Source organism: Somniosus microcephalus, chromosome 3 (assembly GCF_052327205.1).
Source record: "Somniosus microcephalus isolate GS21.2 chromosome 3, FLI_Smic_1.0, whole genome shotgun sequence".
Taxonomy (NCBI): Eukaryota; Metazoa; Chordata; class Chondrichthyes; order Squaliformes; family Somniosidae; genus Somniosus; species Somniosus microcephalus.
This window is the reverse complement of record NC_140989.1, coordinates 243,205,264-243,226,343: the sequence shown is the minus strand read 5'-3', so window position 1 is coordinate 243,226,343 and position 21,080 is coordinate 243,205,264. Positions and strand designations below refer to the sequence as shown.

Here is a 21,080-nt window from a genome sequence, read left to right as displayed (position 1 = left end):
CACCTTCACTGCCACCGACAGAGACGTCCTGCTCCTCAGATGTGGCTGCAGATCTCCGCGAAGCAGGTGGCAGATCTCAGTGACCACCGCCCTTCGGAATCGCAGCCTCCGAACACACTGCTCGTCAGACATGTTCAGATATGAGAACTGCTGGCGGTATACCCTGGGTGGGTAAGGCCTCCTTTGCCGACGCCTGTTGCCCCCTCTCCGTCTGGCCATGTCTGCCACTCTCTCACGGCGTCTGTGAGCCCTTTGAATGCAATGGAGAAGGCCAACGTTTGCACCCATTGCAGCCCCCATTATATGTTTGCAATCAATGATATGGCTCTGAAGTTAAAGACAAGTGGAAAGCTGTGGCCTGAAGCCACAAGTACCTGTGCGAGTGTTGAGCCAAACCAGAAAGCTCTCTACCTTTGTCTCTCTGCAAAGATCCGTCTCTCACAAAGAAGGAGTGTTGCAAAATGGCTGCCTTTTCTACTGCAGGAGGAGTGCCCTTTAATTTGCGCCCCCCGCGCCCCGCAGCGACTGAGAACCGTTCCCCTCTACCAGTCGCTAGGGGCGCCAGGCGCACAATAGGCCGGCGCCACTGAATTTCCGGTTTGGGGCGAACAAAGGGCGTTGCACGATGAAATGATGTCAGGATCTGCGCGCGCAGCTGAGCGCGCGCAAAGGCTTTGCGCCGCCGCTAAATCTTTACTGAAGTTGGGGAGAGGCGCAGATCGCGCTGCGCCCGGCCGCTAGCCGCCTAGCGCCCCACATCTCCTCCTCCTAAGGCGCTAGCGGCTGGCGCAAACAACTGAATTTCTAGGCCTATGTCTCGCTGTCTGTCTGTCTGTCTTTCTGTCTCTCTGTCCGGCTATACAATCAAAAGTTATAGAGTGTACCTACACATATGTTATATCAAAAGAAAGCTTATCATTAGGGGACTCTCATAGGCATATTTACTTTTTGGTCGGACAAAAATTGTGCCGACGGTATCCAAAAAACGTTCAAAATTCCGCTCATTATCCGCTCATTAGCATCGAGTGGGGGCGGGTTAATTGCGTGTGCGGGCGGGCCATCCTAGAGTTGAGTGACGTGACGATTGACCAATCCTACAGTTCAGTCACCTGACGGTTGACCAATCGGTGCGTGTGTGGGCGGTCCTTATCATTCTGAACTGAGGTGAGTGTCAGCCATCTTGATTCGTAAGTTTATTTTTTTTCCCCCACTTTCTGCGTGTTTCTTTTCAAATCTAGATTTCCAGCAAAAAAAAAAGTTGCTTTTAAAACACAAATTGTTTTTAAAAAAAGTTAATTAATTTGTAAATCTTTTCTCTAACCTCTATAATTTTCCTACCTTTCACCATTTTTGCAGGCCTGGAAGCCTGGGCCTCTGTTGCCCAGCCATGCCCGAGCTAGGCACCACCCCTCCCGCTGGGCCCGCCCCGCGATCGCCACCATCTTTGTAAAGGCTGGCGGCGCGGGACTGGGCCGGGCGTAGCCATCGTCGCCATTTTGGTAAAGGCTGGCGGGGCGGGAGGGAGCCTAGCGGGAGGTGAGTTGCGGTCACCGCAGGGCTCGGGCTCAGCTGATCGGGCGCTCATCAGGGGTCGGCCCGCAACACATCGACCGGAGGAGCAGCGGCTCTCTCTCTCCTTCCCCCCCCCACGGCTCGGGCGGGGGGGCGGTGCTCGGGAGAGCGGGAAGTGGGGGGAAGGGTTACCCCGGCAGCTGCGCCCGGCCCTCTCTCACAGCCTCAAGCCGGCTCACGCCCGTTCCCGCGGCTTGGCTCCAGCGCAGGCCCAGCCGCAATCGGCGGTCTTGAAGCCAGGGCTCGGGATGGCGTGGGGCGGGGCTCGGGCTGACCGGGGCGCTGCGCTCGGCTGGGCCATGTCAGTGCGTGGGGCGGCACGGAGCTCTGCGGAGCCATCGCCGGCAGAGGGGAGAGGGTCTGCTGGCTCCCCCCTCTCTTTCTCCCTCCCTCCCTTTCTCCCTTCCCCTCTCCTTCCCCACCCTTCCCCCCCACACCCTTCCCACCCCATTTCCCCCCCACTCCCCCTCCCCCTCCCCCCACAGCCCCCTCCCCCCCACCCCCCCTCCCCTCCCCCCTTCCTCCCCCCTCCCCTTTCCCCTCCACCCCCCTCCCCTCCCCTCTCCACCTACCCCCCTTCCCCCCAGTCGCTCTCTCTCTTCCCCCCAGTCGCTCTCTCTCTTCCCCCCAGTCGCTCTCTCTCTTCCCCCCAGTCGCTCTCTCTCTCTCTCTTCCAACAACAACATGCCCTCAAAAAAGCCTCGGCACCGCCGGGCACTCCAGCTAGTCTATATTAAGTGATATCTGCCAGATGTGAGTCCATTCCCCCTCGCATCTATATTTGCTTGCAATCTATTTTACTCATCTAAGGTCCTCACTCGTATAAATCTTTGTATCACCCGCGTACTTGCGGACAGTTCCCCCAATGCCTTCATCCAGATCGTTAATATAGATTATGAAAAGCACCGGCCTTAACACCAACCCCTGCGGGTCTCCACTAGTAACTGGTCCCCATTAATAACAATCTTCTGCCTATGAGAATGCAATCAATTCCGTATCCAACTCAACAAATGCCCACTAATCCCACAGGACTCAGTTTTATTAAGTAGACTATTGTGTGGCACCTTGCCAAAGGCCTTTTGAAAATCAAGGCATACAATGTCAACTGGGCTACCTAGATCCACCAACCTAGTAAATTCCTTAAAAAATTCTCAGCTTGGTGAGGCAAGACATTTTCCACGTTGAGAGCCTCTGATAACCCCTTCTCTGTTGAAGTGGTGATACAGTATCACTAAGATCCTTTGTATCAACTTGCCTGTAACCAAAATCAAGCCAAGGGCCTGTAATTCACCAATTCTAATGTACTGTCTTAGTAAATATTGCTGAGGGATAAATGCTGATCAGGACACCAGCAGAACACTTGATTCTTCTTCCCATCGTGCCATGGGATCTTTTATGTCTACCCAAGAGGGTAGACAGGTCCTCAGTTTAATGTATCATCTGAAAGATGGCACCTCCAAAAATGCATCACTCCCTCAGTACTGTACTTCAAAAAGAATGTGCTGCTAAAGTTGAACCTTAAACGGCTCAGTTACTCACCAAGCTCAAGAATTCTGGTTGTAAAAGGAAGGCCTTTGTTTTGTCAACAAAAAGTTCATGTATATAGCATTGAGAGTTCTGCAAAGTAATGCGGAGATATCAAAAGCATATTTTAATTTGTTTTTAAAAATGGAATCAGTAATTTTAAGAATAAAAATTTAGTTCACCTTTGTTGTTACTGCTTTACCTTAAAAGAAAACGCAAGCATCTAAGTGTACACTATGCACCGTAAAAGATCATTTGATTCCACGGAGGACAAACACTGTAAGTGGAGGCTGTGGGAACAAGGGTTCACATTACCTGGGTGCCTCGGTATTCTTTCTGGGCTGTCTGTGAGACCAGCACACAATGAGTTAAAAGTTAAAACAGCTTTCAGCTGAGCATGGGTTGTAAATTGTGTAAGGGGATTTTAAAACAAGAATATCTTCACAGGAAAGTAAAATAGAAGAATGTGTAAGAGTCATTCAGCCATATCTGTAATGGTCTGGAATGTGTCAGCTTGGTCACTTGTGTTTATGACATTAGGTCGCTTGTGTTTATGGAAGTGCATGTTTGTTTAGTTCATGCTGTTATTCTGTTGTCATTTGTATGTATCTTTGATGTACTATGAATTATTGGTGGTATACATAGAAAGTAATGATCAAAGGTGAAATTTAGTATAAGATTGCGAGTGAGTCTGTGTTTAGCAGCTCATACTGGAATCGTGAGAGTATGAAGTCTCAAGAACTCATACTGGAATCGTGAAGTGTGGTGTCTCAGCAGTTCGCTCATACAGCAATGGTGTAGTATGAAAAGATCTGTGCACTCATACACTTGTGTACTTGTGGATTGTATGAGGTTTTAATAAAGACCTGATCCTGCATTACTGCAACTGAGCGTGTGCGCAATCTGGCATTTAAAGTAACAAGACGAAAAAGAACAGGAAAGCAGTCCAACAAAGGTCAGTGCCTTCCCAAAAGAGACGAACCGAATTAAACATCTTTTGTTTACAGCAGTCATTTAGTCATTGTTTAGGGTAAAGTTAAATTCTTACACATTGTCCAATCCGATCCCTCCACTTCTGGCGTTCTTGTGCTGTGCACTGAAACAGCATGTCCAACATTACCATTCCGAAGCTGTACATATCAGCCTTCTGCAGGAAGGAAGCACAGAAATTGCTGCATTATCTTCACATTAATCCCCCTCTGTCCTTTCATTTTAAGGCTGAATGAAGCATGAATGTCAATACCAAGCAACAGAATGTGATAACAATTGTTCTACAGGATAAGTCATCCAGTCCTGGCAGTGAAACCGCAGAATTGGAGCGCAGCGAGCTTTGTGCTCACCAAAGTCATGTGGGCCAACCCTGTCAGATTCGGTGATGTTGGCCTAATTAATTATGCACAGCAAGCACCCAACCCAGAACAGGCCGGCTAGCAAAAGCTTAGCTCTTAAAGGCTCCTATTTAAAGGTGTCCCTTATTTTTTACTGAGTGATAAACCCGCAAAGGGCTGGTTGAGGACACACAGCACTTCCTTTTGTGAAGCTGCTTTGGAGGTGTTTGAGGAAAACTTGCGACAAAGAAGGGTTGCTCTGTTTGGAGCCACAGCACGACCTCCACACAGAAGCTCCAACCAGTCTGCTTGACTTTAGGTGGCAGATAGAATCAGTGCCGCACCCAACCGCCGAAGAACTTGCAAGTGGCTGAGGAAAATGTTTAACAACTTGAGGAAGTCTATCACGATAAGGCTAGCCGATATTTCATTATATCAAGTAGATGGGCAAATGGTGCATGCCACAATGGGTGTCCTCTCATCATGACAGAAGCTGCAAGCTAAGTATTCACAAAACATCTTTCCAAGCATCCCACGCATCAGTGTGCTTCTTTACTGCCACTTCAAACTGTAAGTGTAGTTACATTACTTTTTGGAAAGGTGAGTCCACAAAGCAACCTTTCCAAAGAACCTACCTGCAAGCTGCATGTTCAATTACTCGCACTTAAGCTGGGAGGCAGGATGGACATTTGGGTCTCACTCCTCATCTGCTCTTCAAACTTTGAACAGCTAAGGCATAAGGCAGAATAAGGCAGTGCATAGTGGGCCCATTCACGATCATCTGCTCTCTCAAGAGTGTTCTCGAGTGAATAGGTTGGGAAATCCCTGGCCCACAATCTACGATAATATTAATGGGTGAAACACCACAGGCTCTGGTCCAACAATTTGTGCAGTCTATGAATGCATTTTTCACAGATATTCCCATGCCTGGGTCAACAGACACAACTTGTGTGGATGAGTGAGTTCTGCTTCTGCTGCAAACAAAACCTGCCTTGGAGTTCCCTCCTTTCATCCTCTTCTTCCAAATAACACACAAAAACAGAAAGAGAGGAGCACCACTGGCACTCTCCTATCCAGAATGTTTATTGTAGCAATGATAAATCCTGCTGCCAAAAGTCTGGGGCAAAACAAAATGCTGGAAATCAAATACTGACCAATTCAATCGGTCGTAAACCCAAAGTTAAAGTCTATTATCATGTACTCAAAATAAGCTGTTGCTCCCTGAAACAGAGTTCCTTGGCCCGGACTGCGGCTGGCCTCGATCGGCCATTTCACGTCACTTCTCCCAGTCATACAGAACAGAAAATCTACTATAGTATCCTGAGCATGATTCAGCCGTGAACAATAAAAATAAATTCCAATGACACTTTTTTTTTGGGTAGCGATCAGAGAGGGCAACTTTATTTGGTTATTGTTGAGCACGCCCCTGGATAATGAACATTAAAACCAACACTCCAGTTGCTAAGGTCACATCCTAGTGATAGTGTTCTACAGTTTTGTGTATGTCTACTTTCTTTACTGGTGCAGTTGTACATTGTTGCTTACACAGCATTTACATCAGCATCCAATGATGCATTGGCCCCGATTTTAACTCCCCCCCCCCCCCAGTTAAAATGAGGGCAGCGACTTACCCCCTCTGACCCCGCTGCCTCCCTGCCGTGTCCCGATGCTAACCTGCTCTTCTGAGCAGGCGAGTGGGGCGCCCGCAGGAAGGCAGCCTGGACCTGTTTAAATATGCAGATAATGTAATCGGGACCCAATCTGCAATTTTAGTTGGGAGGCCCGAGTGGGGGAGCAGCCGCCCCAGGCCCTAACTGCTGCCCCGGCCCCTACAAATAAAGTTCCCCGATCTGACCGCACCCAAATCTGTCGGTGGGGTGGGTGGGCGGATTGTGGGTCAGAAGAGGCCCAGGCAGGTAAGTCATTAAAACTTAATTTTAGGTTTCCCTGTGGGCCAAGAGGAGCAGGAGTGAGCCTCCCTTGCCACCGGCTCCCCACCCCTCCCCTCTCCCCCACCCCCGCTTACTTGACTGCCGGGTATCGATCCCGTGGGTCCCCACTGTGGCCTCCTGCCGCCGAATTCCCACTCCCACCTGCGGTTTGGGTGGGTCACGAAGAAAATTTACAGAAATGGGACCTGGCCGTTAAGATCATCTGAACCTCCACATCGCCGGGCTCTCCGGGTGAGCCATTTGCTTCGGGGCTCACGCACTCCATACACTCCCTCCCTTTAAAATCGGGGGCAACAAGTCAGCTGGCATATTAATTGTATTATAATTAGTACAGTACTATTATACACTTTAGGGAGGTGTATACACAAGCAATTGGAGCCAATGTAATCTACTTTTTGCTGTCAAAGAAGTATATAGTGGAACCTCCACTATTTGCTTTACTGGAGATGGTCCCTTTGGTGGATAACTGAAATTGATGGATAATCAAGACAACCCATAGGGGTAATTTTAACCTAATCTGCCCAATGGAAAACGGACAGGATTGGGTGGTTTCACACTCCGGCCGATTTTACTCTCCATTAAAGTCAATGAAGAGTAACACAGGGCAGGATGTAAAACCTGACCCGATCCCATCAGTTTCTCACCGGGCCAGTTAGGTTAAAATTACACCCCCCATTCTAGTCTTGCATGGTGCAGTAATACCCGAGACATGGGAATGGAGAAACACGAATTGGACAAACAGAATTTAATCTTTTTTGGGGCTGTGAAGATTGACAGATGTCAGGTAGGAGGAGATTACTGTTAGAGAGCAGTGCAATGAGGCGCTGTCTTTCACATGGTTTTGTCTGGTGAAAATTCCGATGGATAATGGAGAAAGTTGGCCAATTGGAGTACAGATAATGGGGTTTTGACCATAGTCATCAAAAGATTAGTACAATTTTAGAAACCTCGGGGGTAATTTTAAGCCAACACACCCAGCTGGATACTGACGGGATCAGATCAGCCGTCCATTTAACAACCCGCCCGATTACACTTCCCAATGAAGTCAATGGAGTTTAATTTCGGGCAAGGTGTAAAACGGTCCGCTGATCCGATCCCGTCAGGTTCTTGCTGAATGGGTTAGGTTAAAATTGCTCCCTCCCCCGCCCAAGCAAAACCTTGCAGAACTCACCAAGGGGAAGTAATGAAGTTTTTTAAAAGGACAATCAAGACTAGGATTTCAACTTCAGCCCCCATTGTGACATCTGCAAAGAAACACGTCTATGAAACAATGCAGATGGCGCGTACACTTAGAAAGTACATACCGAGTTGTACATGGCCTTGTGCTGGTTTGTTCTAACTTCTGGAGCCAGGTATCCATATGTTCCAATATTCGCTGTGAGTTTCTCACTGCCTAATAAAGAAAGCAACATTATTAAGGGTTGCAATTAAGTAGAGCTTGGTTCTGGGAAAAACATGCAAATGATACAAATTTGGATTGTATGGCATCTAAAATATCTTTTTAGTAGAAATAAATTTAGTGTGATCAATGAAACATGATCCGCATAGTTACATAATTCAAACATTCCAACTTTTACACTGTAGATGAAAAAATATACTATATTTGCGAAAATATATTTTATCCTTAAATATAGTTTGCTGTACTACTTGTGCAAAACTTAACATACAAGTCAAAATAAAACGTGATTATTTTATACTGAATTAGTAAACTTTCCATTTATATGTTGTATACAAGTCACAACAGATTTTCACCTCTAAATACACAGGAGCGCTTTATACACCAGATTTTACAGGATTCATCAAAGGTAAGCTTCTAGAAATGGAGTCAGGATCTTTTGGTACACACACATAATCTAATCTATGACTATACTTTTCCAAGGTTTATTTTTCTTTGCACGCAGCAGTTTTCAGTCTCTGGAAGCTGGTTATTTTTGCAAACAAATGAACAGCGGCAGATTTTACACATCACCTGCACTCAGCTCCATTTGTACATCCATTTCGTTCTTATAGGTGAAAGTTTTGTGTTCTGCGCATCCCTGAAACATGGAACACAATGCATTCTAATCAACAATTCCGTCCTTGCACAAAGAAAATCACACTGAAATAACCAAGCTTTTCTTTCACTCAACTTCATTTTATGTTCTCCAGGCCTTTGCTTAGTCATAGATTGAACAGCTCAGTGCGAAAGGTTTTCTTGATTAAACTGCAGATCGTGTAAGTTTGTAGTACTTATTGGATGGACTCTGATCTAAATGACTCAAAACACTGCAGACTGTGGAGTGCGGTACCTCAATAATACCACAGCACCAGTGCAATACTGACCATATTCCTAACAGCGATGTAAGCGGGCAGTCTCAGTTATATTGCTCAACCGCATCAATATTTAATGAGGGAGTGCAGTTTTCTATTGATTATCGGCCTTCGATTGCGCTTGAAATTTCCAATCAATCACTCGCAACAGCTGAAGGCTTAGCCACTTGGTTCATTTCAACCACTCGAACCTGTATTATAGGACAAAGGTTAACTCGGTTCTGTTAAATTTGAGTTCTTAAAATTATACAATGGAACTGCACAATGTCTGCAGTTCTACTCCAACCAATGTGGTACGTGAACACCTTTCTAAAGGCTTACACAAATGACGCCAAACATTGTATCGATGAGGGCTTGTCGGTTATATACAGTATATCTTCCATCACTGCAGTGCAGGAAACATTGACGCAACATCTGCAGTGTAAGGGAGGCATCAGTGAACCACAGTTCAATGCATGGTGCTCATAGTTCAAGGGCTGTACCCTTAATTATAATAGCGAAATGTACTGTAAAGGTTCCACAATCTCTAAAAGGAACATGACAGAATAGTCGCACCATATCAAAGTCAAGTCAAACGAGTGGAAATGTAAATCTTTTTAAATATACACATACACCAAGACACATTACCTGAGATGTACAGAATCTGGACAAACCAAAATCTCCAATTTTCACACTTCCATCTTGGTCAATAAATATATTTCCAGGTTTCAGGTCTCGATGTATAACGCCCTTTTGAAATAAGAAAATATCTGTCATGTTCAATCCACAAAATATTTCTGAAAACCACTGTATATTCTACCAATAGAATCGCACTCTATCACAGCTCCAATAGAGTCTTAAAATGAGGACTGTCGTTAGATACTAAATTGCATGTTTATATATATTGTAAATGAAAGGACGTGCACTTTTCACATCCTCAACACATCCCAAAGTACTTCACAAACAATGCAGTAGTTCTGAGGTACAGTCACTGTCTTTATGTAGGCAAATGCAACAACAAGATCCCACAAATAGCAATGAGATAAACGTCTAAATAGTCTGTACTAGTGGTGTTGGTTGAGGGATGAATGATAGCCACAACACCAGGAGAACTCGCATGCTCTTCTTCGAATAGTGCCATGGGATCTTTAGCGTCCACTCAAGAGGGCAGACGGGGCCTCTGTTTAATGACTTATCCAAAAGGTGCCATCTCCGACAGTACCACAATCCCTCTGTACTGCATTAGAGTGGCACCCTAAATTAGATGGTCAAGTCTCTGGAGTGAGGCTCGAACTCATGATCCTTCCATCGCAGAGGCAAGAGTGCTACCATTGAGCTAAAGCAGACATTCAAACTAGCTGTGTTGGGATTGATATTTCATAGTGTAGTGCAGTAGCACAGAGCAATGCATTACACTCCAACACAGCAAGTGAGGCACAGTCCAATGCAGCACAGAAGAATAAGAAGGAGGAATGTCATTCAGCCCATCTTAACTCATCCTTCCAGAAAGACTCCTATAGACCTCCCATCACAGCATCCAATTATTTTGTCAATGATTTCAGGGATTTTGCTTCCACTGTCCTACCCAGAAGTCCATCCCATGTGCTGATCGCTTGATATGTGAAGAAGAACTTCCTAAATTTGCTTTTTTTTAATAGGTGTGAACCCGTATCCCCTTGTCGTACACTCATCTTTTAGTCTGAAGTCATTTTCTGGATCTACCTTCACCTTCTTACACAGTCTACTCAAAGTTGCTTAATTCAAATTATATAATTCATAATTTTTAAGCACCAAATTCCCACTTAGCTATGTTATTAATATTGCTTCCTTCAAATTACTGAACAACTGAATTTTGCACAAAAAACTTTGAATTATCAGAAGCAGACCTCTGTAAGATCACTTCCATTTACCAAGCAACGCCTACTCACCAATAACCTGCTCGTCGACGACCAGTTCGGGTTGGCCAGAACCACTCTGCTCCTGACCTCATTATAAATTTGATGCAGGCATAGAGGCAAGAGCTAAATGCCAGTGCAGCTTCTCTCGACATCAAAGTGGCATTTGACCGAGTATGGCACCAAGGAGCCCGAGCAAAACTAAGGTCACTGGCTGGATTTTTAACCTTTCACACAGGAAGATGATTGTTGCTGTTGAAGGCTCACCATCACACTCCAGGTGCTGGAGTTCCTCAGGGCAGTGTCCTTGGCCCAACCAACTTCTTTCTGTCATAATGTCAGGAGTGGAGCTGTTGCTGATGATTTCAGTGTTCAGCTCCATTCACAACGTCCCCAATAATGGAGCAGCCCAAGCCAGCTCACAGCAGGGACAGAATAACATCCAAGTTGGGCTGACAAGCAGCAGGTAACTTTTGTGCTATGTAAGTGCCAGGCAGTGACCACGCTTACAAGAAAAGTCCCAACCACGTCCCTCAGACTTTCAATGGCACTTACTATATATTGCAAATGGAAATATGGAAATGCAGGCTTGTTGAATAATTACTTTGTGTCAGTCTTCACAATAGAGGAAGAGGATAATATATCTGACATTCCAGGGAAATTAATAATCAACCAAGGACCGGAACTCACTAAAGTTAACGTAAGTAAGAAAAAAGTATCAGAAAAAATGGCACTAAAGACTAGCAAATTGCCAGGACCTGATGGTTTCCACCCCAGGGTTTTAAAGGAAGTAGGTGAGGAAACTGCAAATGCTTTAGCCATAATCATCCAAAGCTCTTTTGATTCAGGAATTGTCCCTTTAGATTAGAAAATTGCAAATGTAACTCCATTATTTAAGAAAGTTGAGAGCGAGAAATCAGGAAATTATAGTCTAACATCTGTCGTGGAGACGTTATTGGAATTTATAATTAAGGACAGAGTGACTGAGCACTTAGAGAAATTTGAGCTGATTAGAGGGAGCCAACATAGATTTGTAAAGGGTAGGTCATGTCTAACGAACCTAATTGAATTTTTTGAGGAAGTAACTAAAGTAGTAGGCAGGGGAATCTCTATGCATTAATATGCACTTCCAGAAGGCATTTGATAAAGGTTCCACATAAAAGGCTGTTAGCTAAAATTAAAGATCATGGAATTGATGGCAAATTATTGACCTGGTTAGGAGACTGGTTAGGTGGTAGAAGTCACAGACTAGGGATAATGGGTATGTACTCGAATTGGAAGGAAGTGACTAGTGGTATCCCACAAGGATCTGTGCTGGGGCCTCAACTATTCACTCTATTTAATGACTTAGATAACACAATAGAGAGCCATATATCCAAGTTTGCCAATGACACGAAGATTGGTGGCATAATAAGTAGTGTCGACGGGAGCATAAAATTAAAGAGACATTGATAAAGTGAGTGGGCATAAATGTGGCAGATGGATTTCAATGCAGGCAAGTGTGAGGACATCCATGTTGGACCAAAAAAGGACAGATCCGAGTATTTTTTAAATGGTGAAAAGCTAGCAACAGTGAAGATTCAAAGAGATTTAGGAGTTCAGGTACACAGATCACTAAAATGTAGTGGTCAAGTACAAAAAATAATCAAAAATGCAAATGGAATGTTAGCCTTTATAACTAGGGGGCTAGAATATAAAGGGGAGGAAGTTTTGCTACAGCTGTACCAAGGCCTGGTTAGACCATATCTGGAGTACTGTGTACAGTTCTGGGCACTGCACCTTAGAAAGGATATATTGGCCTTGGAAGGACTATAGTGCAGATTGAGCAGAATGTTACCAGGACTCCAATGGTTAAATTATGAGGAGAGATGACATAAACTAGGCTTGTATTCCCTGGAATATAGAAAGTTAAGGGGTGCTTTGATTGAGGCTTTTAGGATTTTGAAAGGAATTGCTAGAATAGATACAGAGAAACATTTTCCGCTGGTGTGGGAGTCTAGGACAAAGGGACATTACCTTAAAATCAGAGCCAGGCCATTAAGGAGAGTAGTTAAGAAACACTTCTTCATGCAAAGGGTGGTAGAAGTGTAAAACTATCTCCCACAAAAAGCAGTAGATGCTAGCTCAATTAATAATTTTAAATCAGAGATCGATAGATTTTTGCTAGCCAAGGGTATTAAGGGATATGGAGCCAATGCGGGTCAATGGAGTTAGGATACAAATCAGCCATGATCTCACAGAATGGCAGAACAGGTTCGAGGGGCTGAATGGCCTACTCCTGTTCCTATGTATCATTGGCAAGTACCCCACAGTCAACATCCTGGGGGTCACCATTGACCAGAAGCTTAACTGGACCATTCACATCAACACTGTGGCTACAGGAGCATGGCAGAGGCTAGGTACTCAGCAACAAATGCTTCACCTCCTGACCCCTCAATGCCTCTCCACCATCTACAAGGTTCAAGTCAAGACTGTGATGGAATATTCATTACTTGCCTGAATGGGTGTAGCTGCAACAAAACTCAAGATGTTCGACACCATGCAGGCCAAAGCAGTCTATTAAATTGATGCCCCTGCCACTGAACTCAATAACCACCCCCTCCACCACTGATACATAGTAGCTGCCATATGTACGATGTACAGGATGCACTGCAGCAACCCATCACTCTTGTTCCTGCAAGTTCCTCTCCAAGTCACACACCGTCCTGAATTAGACATCTCTGAGCACTTCCTCATATCGCTCTCCACCCACATCCCTCTTCCCCCCCCCCACCCCCCAACCCTACTTCCTTCTGTGTCCGCCTCTGGAAAAAACTCTCTCCCAACTCTCTTACAACTGAACTGACGAAATCCCAACTGTCCAGCCTTTGGCCCTCCATTCACAACGTTTTTGCAGCTACCAATCTGCTCAACCACACCCTCACCACCACCTGTGATGCCCTGGTCCCTATTAAAACAATTACTCTCTCTCACCCGGCCATTTCCCGGTACGGCCCCCATCTTTTCTCCTTTAAGTCCAAGGGACGCAGACTTGAACGGATATGGCGGACAACTGGTTTAGCCATTCACCGCCAGATCTGGCTGGACCACATAAAGCATTATCGGGTCCTGCTCTCGTCTGCCAAAATTGCTCATTATTCCAGAATCATTCTGGAATGCAAAGTTAAACCCCGACTTCTATTCTCCACTGCTAACCGGCTTCTTAAACCCTTCTCCCTTGTCTCCTCCACCCTCACCTTCGACAACAAGTGTGAGGAGCTCATGGACTTGTTTGTCTCTAAGATTGAGACAATCCTTTCAGCTGCTTCTGCCACTTCCTTCCGCTAGCCCACCAGGCCAAACTTCCTCCAAGGTTCCCCCCACCCTAGCCCTGAACTCACATCTTTCTCCAGTTTCTCTCCGCTCTCCCCTCATGACCTCTCCGCGCTCATCTTGTCCATAAGTCCCACTTCCTGCTCCCTCAACCCTATTCCCACCAAACTGCTGACCACCCAACTTTCTTTTCTGGGTCCCATGTTAGCTGATATTGTTAACGGTTCTCTCTCCTCAGGTAATGTCCCCCTCTCCCTCAAATATGCCGTCATCACCCTTCTCCTCAAAAAACAACCCTTGACCCCTCTGTCCTTGCAAACTACCGCCCCATCTCCAACCTCCCTTTCCTCTCCAAAGTCCTTGAACGTGTTCTCGACTCCCAAATCCGTGCCCATCTTTCCCGCCACTCCATGTTTGAATCCCTCCAATCAGGTTTCCGCCCTTGCCACAGTACCGAAACGTCTCTCATCAAAGTCACAAATGACATCCTTTGTGACTATAACAAAGGTAAACTATCCCTCCTCGCCCTACTTGACTTGTCTGCAGCCTTTGACATGGTTGACCACTCCATCCTTCTCCAACGCCTCTCCACTGTCGTTCAGCTGGGTGGGCCTGCACTCGCCTGGTTCCATTCTTATTATCTAGTCGTAGCCAGAGAATCACCTGCAATTCTCTTCCCGTTCCCACATCGTTTACTCTGATGTCCCCCAAAGATCTATCCTTGGCCCCCTCCTATTTCTCATCCACATGCTGCCCCTAGGCAACATCATCCGAAAACACAGTGTCAGTTTCCACATGTACGCTGACGACACCCAGCGCTATCTCATCACCACTTCTCTCGACCCCTCCACGGACTCTAAATTGTCAGACTGCTTGTCCGACATCCAGTTCTGAATGAGCAGAAATTTTCACCAATTAAATATTGGGAAGACAGAAGCCAATGTTTGCGGTCCTCCCCACAAACTCCGTTCCCTAGCCACTGACTCCATCCCGCTCCCTAACATCTGTCTGAGGCTGAACTACACTGTTCGCAACCATGGTGTCATATTTGACCCTGAAATGAGCTTCCGACCACATATCCGTGGCACAACAAAGACCGCCTACTTCCACCTCCGTAACATTGCCCGCCTCCGCCCCTGGCTGAGTTCATCTGCTGCTGAAACCCTCATCCATGCCTTTGTTACCTCTAGACTTGACTATTCCAAAGCACTCCTAGCTGGCCTCCCACATTCTACCCTACGTAAACTTCAGGTCATCCAAAACTCAGCTGCCCATGTCCTAACTCAGCTGCCCATGTCCTAACTCACACCAAGTCCCGTTCACTCATCACCCCTGCGCTCGCTGACCTACATTGGCTCCCGGTTAAGCAACGCCTCGATTTCAAAATTCTCATCCTTGTTTTCAAATCCCTCCCTGGCCTCTCTCCTACCTATTTCTGTAATCTCCTCCAGCCTCACAACCGCCACCCCCCCCGACCCCGAGATATCTGCACTCCTCTAATTCTGCCCTCTTGAGCATCCCTGATTATCATCGCTCAACAATTGGTGGCCGTGCCTTCTGTTGCGTAGGCCCCAAGCTCTGGAATTCCCTGTCTAAACCTCTACACCTCTCTACCTCTCTTTCCTCCTTTCAGACGCTCCTTAAAACCTACCTCTTTGACCAAGCTTTTGGTCATCTCCCCTAATTTCTCCTTATATGGCTCGGTGTCAATTTTTTTAATCTTATAATACTCCTGTGAAGCGCCTTGGGACATTTTACTATGTTAAAGATGCTATATAAATACAAGTTGTTGTTGTTGTATATCACCCTTCCTTCATCAGCGCTGGGTCAATAATCAACAAACTGTAAGAAAGCTGATGGAGATAACTTCCCAAATATTGCATTAAAACCTCAAAAAAAGACTGCTCTTCCCCATCATCATTATCTACCACTGTATCGATTATGTCAAAGATACACTGAAATCATTTGCTACAAGTGAGTGAGAAAGGCCTCGGTTTAATTCCTTTCTACTGCTCTTGAAAAAGACCTTCAGTTCACTCGGTGCCTCTCTTTCTATGCCTGGAAGATTGCCAGGGAATTGTCAGCAGGAGCCCACAGTTACCATTCCATAATCACAGCATTTTAAAATACCATGTTAACATGGTATACGGTATAATATTAAGCCCAAGTACCTGACTGTGGATGTATCTCAAACCTTGAAGCATCTCCTTAATGATTTTCAAACAGCTTTTGAAGTTGATGCATGCGTGGCAGTGATTTTCTATCCATTTTTCAAGTGTCATCTTGCAGAAGTCCATCTGAATCAGGCATTGATGAAAAACATACAAATAAAATCAAAATCATATTTTCATTTGAACTTATAGATGGAGCAACTTTCACAAATTCTGCTTATACATAAAATACCAAGACAGAAATGACATTGCTGAAACTAAGGAAGGAACAGATGTACAAAAAAGTCTTTAGCCAACGTCCAGCTATTGGCCACCAAAGTCTGGCAAGATTCTTCCACAAAGCCTAAAGTATACACAGAAAATCCAGAGAAACAGAAGGTTCATTTTGTTGCTCCTTACCTTAATGAAAAGAAACTGAAGCTTCTTCAAATGTTCTTTTCCATCAAAGCGCTTTAGAGAATTCTGGTAGAATAAGACAGAGACTCACTAACTGTGAAAAGAATCCCCTGAACTTTTACACAGTACAAGTGTTTGATGTACAGTACAACAATCGGGAATGCAGTAATTCATTTTTTCTCCCTCCAAATAGTTCAGAAGAGCCCCTAATACTTGTATCGGGATTACAGGTTGTTTAGTTGAAAACCCCCATTTTCTTGTAAAATGTCATCAAAACATCCCGCAAATTATTTCTTGAACATTTGTTGAAGGTAATAGCAATGTCTGGTAAAAAAAAAAGTACTGCAATGAGTGTGCAAAATATAGTATGCTCCACTCAATTGCACACTTAATTGGCTTATCTGCACAAGACTAAGGAAAAATTCGGTTGCTTTGCGCATCTTGGGGCGCTAACAGGGCGCAAAGCAACTAGCGCCCGGGCGCGGCGCCGCTAACACCTCCCGCGAAATTCAGCAGGAGGTTAGCGGCGGCTATAGCCGGTAGCGCCCCATTGAAGGGATAATTACAAGTCCTAGCCCTGTCCGGGCTACCCCAGATCAGGCGTATTCCCCAGACTTTCACCTTCAACTTAAGTTAGAGATAGCCAAATTCCATAAGACGCTTAAATGGGTCTAAAGGTTCAGGCTATCTCTCCCTAAAGGAAAGGAACGACTGAAGGTGTTACCGTCCTCCAGATAGTACTTTTAATAAGTTTAACTAGACTGTAACCTTCCGGATATTATGAGGGTCTGGAATACCCCCCAGAATTCTGCAACTCCTTACAAAAGAGTGTACAGAAATTGGGTTCGCGAGTTTATACAGAATTACTCTTTGAGACAATTCTAAAAATATATAGTTTTATTTAAGAGCTGACATTCAGTTAACAGCTGTTGAATCAGTCGCAACATTAACAATTCAAAATACAGATAGCTTACATTTCTTATTTCTCAGAGATCCTTATTCTCAAATCTTTACTTCGTTACATTTCTACATTTCTTACTTATTTCTAAATTCAGAACATCCACCAAAATCAATTACTTTGATTACCCGGACTCAAAGTTAAAAACTTACAGATCATACCTATGAAGTTGAGAAACGCTTGGCCCGTTCAGCGAGTTCTGACTTTCTGTTTGAAAAGCTCTTATTTTTATACCCTTTTTGCAGTGGTTTATTCTTTGAAGTTCTCTGCTGATATCAGCTAATTGTCTTTATTCATTCTCTCTTTTGAATGCTTTCTATCTTACTGTCAATTCAACTATTGCATGCATAATTATGTCTCTACCTTTAGGTGTTCCAAAAACCATTATAAAAACAATATGACAGCTATGATTTCTGTTTGATGCCATTCTTACAAAATGCTTTCATTCAATTCTTAATATTGGCTTAACTGGTTTTTAGCAGACGTTGAGTCTCCTTACTGCTCCAAGTTCAATACAAACACAATGTAATTGCTTGGTGTCTCTATTGAGGTCATATCTTCAAAGTGTTCTTGTTGGTATCATATTTACTATGTATATTTTAAAGACACTTTGACCAGAGTGTTTCATGCATTTCTAGCTAGCTCAATTGGTTGCATATTTAATTGTGTTTTCTGTCTTCCAAGTTTAACATAAAAACTGTTTGACCAGCAGGTGTTTCTTTTACTTGATGTCATCTTTTCAAAGGCACATGCCTCTTTTAATGTTTGTGTTTCTGTTTTACGTGTTAGTTCTTAACACTTTAAACTGGGCATTTTCATTGTGTTATTCCCAAACTCCAGACCTTTTGGAAGTGCCAAACTGCCATTTCAATAGGGTAATTGTTTTAGTATTTTTAACTAATTCCCATTTCAAAGCTTGTTTGGTCTTTACAACTTTGTTAAACAACTGATCTTTAACTCAGAAGCCTGTATTTCTGTTTGCAGCCTGTGTCTCCAAGGCTTTCCAGACTTTTAAACCCAGTATATCATGTATTAATAATATCAGTATTCTGTTCATATTATGGTGTATCTTTCTGAAACATGGCTTATTCCCTCACACCATGGCACTGCACCTCCGATGATGATGTCATCGCCGTGCGCAGCACCCCGCTCGCGCCCCCTGACCTACCACTGGATGCTATGTCTGACAGGGTCAAGGTGGTGTTTTTGTAGCTGGGACGGAGTAAATCAAAGGGCAGGTGCCGGGCGGCCATTTATTTTTGGGCCACCTGCCAGCACCTGCCCCCTCTGCCCTCCTGCTGCGGGGTGCTGGCCGCGATCTGTCAGCCCAGCACTCCTCTTGAGCGCCGGGCTCCTTTGCTGGCACCCTGCTCCCAGTAGGGCCCTGGTGCACGCTGTGCTAGGCCCCTCCCCTTTAATCAGGGGAGGGAGGCCTGCAGTACCATGGCGCTACGTGCCGATGCACGTGGCGCTGCTGCACGTAGCGCTGCGATATTCCATGGGAGCGCCCCAAGAGGGAGGGGGCGCTTCCCGTAGTGCCCCGCCTCCTGCTTGGGGCGTTACCATTGAATTTTGGGCGCAGGGGCGCTAACGTTTTTTGGGCGCTAAAAGTAGTGGAGTTATCGTCCCAAAGGGGGCACGAGCCAATTTTCCCCCCTAAATTTCCTATTTCTTATGCAAATCAACTTACTGAACTAAGCAGTGTTCATATGCAAGAGGGCGCCACGACAGATCAATTTGCATTACAGTAATTTGCATAATGTATTGCAGTTCGTGCACCAGATTTGACTTTGACCAAGCTATTAATCCTCTAACTCCACAGCACACTGGCCCAACATGAACTTGTCCTGTAGTTCGCCAAGAAATGTAAAGACATCTTCGATTCTAAAATCACTGTTATTCTTCCATTCAATTCACGTTTCCCATTTTATTTTCTATTCGGAGTTACTTGGCCAAATGCGCAGCTTGTAATGATTCAATGAAGGATTAGCAATGTCAGAGAGAGATCTCCTGCATTTCAATTGGGGTCAATTAATCACGTAACCCACTGAATGGTATAATACTCATCAACGTCAATGTGATGTGATTAACCTGCTACAAACTTCCCCATCCAATTTTGCTCCTTCGTTCTAGTGCACCATTCTACAGTTGCCAGCAGCCCTCTGGTACTTTGGCTAAGTGACTATTCTTCGAGCCTGAATAGCAAGTGCCAAAAAGCTAACTGATTGACAGAACAACTCCATCCAAGCTTGATCCTGTTCTCATACGAGATCCCTGCGCGTACACTTTCTGGCAGGCGCCTCTGCACAGTGATCACAAGCAGAATTTCTCGCACTGAGATTACTATAGAGTCTCTGGTGCTTCTATGATAGAGGGCAAGTAACTCAACATAAGACAGGGAAAGGACTTAGAATTTAGAATTATCCAGCATAGAAGGAGGCCATTCAGCCCATCGTGCCTGTGCCGGCTTTTTGAAGGAGCTATCCAATTAGTCCCACTCCCCCGCTCATTCCCCATAGCCCTGAAAATGTTTCTCCTTCAAGTATTCATCCCTTTTGAAATTTACTTTGAATCTGCTTCCAACACCCTTTCAGGCAGTGCATTCCAGATCATAACAACTCGCTGCACAAAAACAATTCTCCTGATTTCCCCCCTGGTTCTTTTAGCAAGTATCTTAAATCTGTGGTCTTTGGTTATCGACCCAACTGCTAGTGGAAACAGTTTCTCCCTATCTACTCTATTAAAACCCTTCATCAATTTGAATACTATGAAATCTCTGCTCTAAGGAGAACAATCCCTGTTTCTCTAGTCTCTCCACATAACTGAAGTCCCTCATCTCTGGTATCATTCTAGTAAATCTCCTCTGCACCCTCTTCAAGACCTTGTCATCCTTCCTAAAGTGCAGTGCCTAGAATTGGACACAATACTCCAGCTGAGGCCGAATCAGTGCTTTATAACTTCCTGGACCATATGGCTCATACCACTCATTTACTGATGAAACCATTCAAATGCTTTTACAAAAAGGGGTTGAATTCCCTACGGCAGAACTTAGATGCAACACTTACTGCAGTTGCCTGAACTTCACAACAACATTCGGCCACAGTGCTTCCCATCTCTGATCTCTTGGCAACACCTGCTGGATGTTTGCGTTTTGTAACTGAAGATATGGACGATTCAGAATCAGTGTCTGAAAAAACAATTTGAATTTAAAACAGTCAGTGTGAATCGCAAACTGATAACGGATGAACAGGCATCAAGACATTTTAGTGCACTGCTACATTACAGCAAAATGGCAGAAACTATGACTATAACCTCATTTAAAAGGGAATCAGATAAGTATTTTGCAGAGGATACATCTAAATGGTTATGAGAAAATGACAGGGTAATGAGATTACATAACTTCAGTTGAAGAGCCAGCAGCAGCACAGTTCCTCTGTGCTGTCATTTTCCTGATTCAATGAAAACACAAGAAATAACATTTAACGTGAAAAATATTGGCCTCAGTGCTTCCCTCAGTAGTCAACAGGTACCTGAACACCAAACTGTGCAGTATACTATTTTCATATCCTATGTAAAAATCCCATGTTTTAATCATATTCTAATTGTGTTCGTCCTGCTCTGGGACAGTTAGATGCAGCACACAATGTTAGGGTAAGTACTGAGCACACTGTCTAGTTCATCTT

The 21,080-nt window shown here is 44.7% G+C and overlaps 1 protein-coding gene across 8 annotated transcripts in view; it reads right to left on the bottom strand.

The window, feature by feature from the left end:
• LOC147121782 (eIF-2-alpha kinase GCN2-like) overlaps positions 1-21,080 on the bottom strand; it is a 161,332-nt gene that overhangs the window by 55,764 nt on the left and 84,488 nt on the right. For all 8 annotated transcript variants that reach the window (XM_085982284.1, XM_085982286.1, XM_085982282.1 and 5 more), the window contains 8 exons: positions 20,463-20,584; positions 16,443-16,505; positions 16,044-16,169; positions 9,314-9,415; positions 8,346-8,412; positions 7,681-7,769; positions 4,145-4,243; positions 3,112-3,189 (listed from right to left, as the gene is read on the bottom strand). In XM_085982284.1, coding sequence (XP_085838410.1) covers positions 3,112-3,189; positions 4,145-4,243; positions 7,681-7,769; positions 8,346-8,412; positions 9,314-9,415; positions 16,044-16,169; positions 16,443-16,505; positions 20,463-20,584 — 746 coding nt within the window. The remainder of the gene's footprint in view (positions 1-3,111; positions 3,190-4,144; positions 4,244-7,680; positions 7,770-8,345; positions 8,413-9,313; positions 9,416-16,043; positions 16,170-16,442; positions 16,506-20,462; positions 20,585-21,080) is intronic.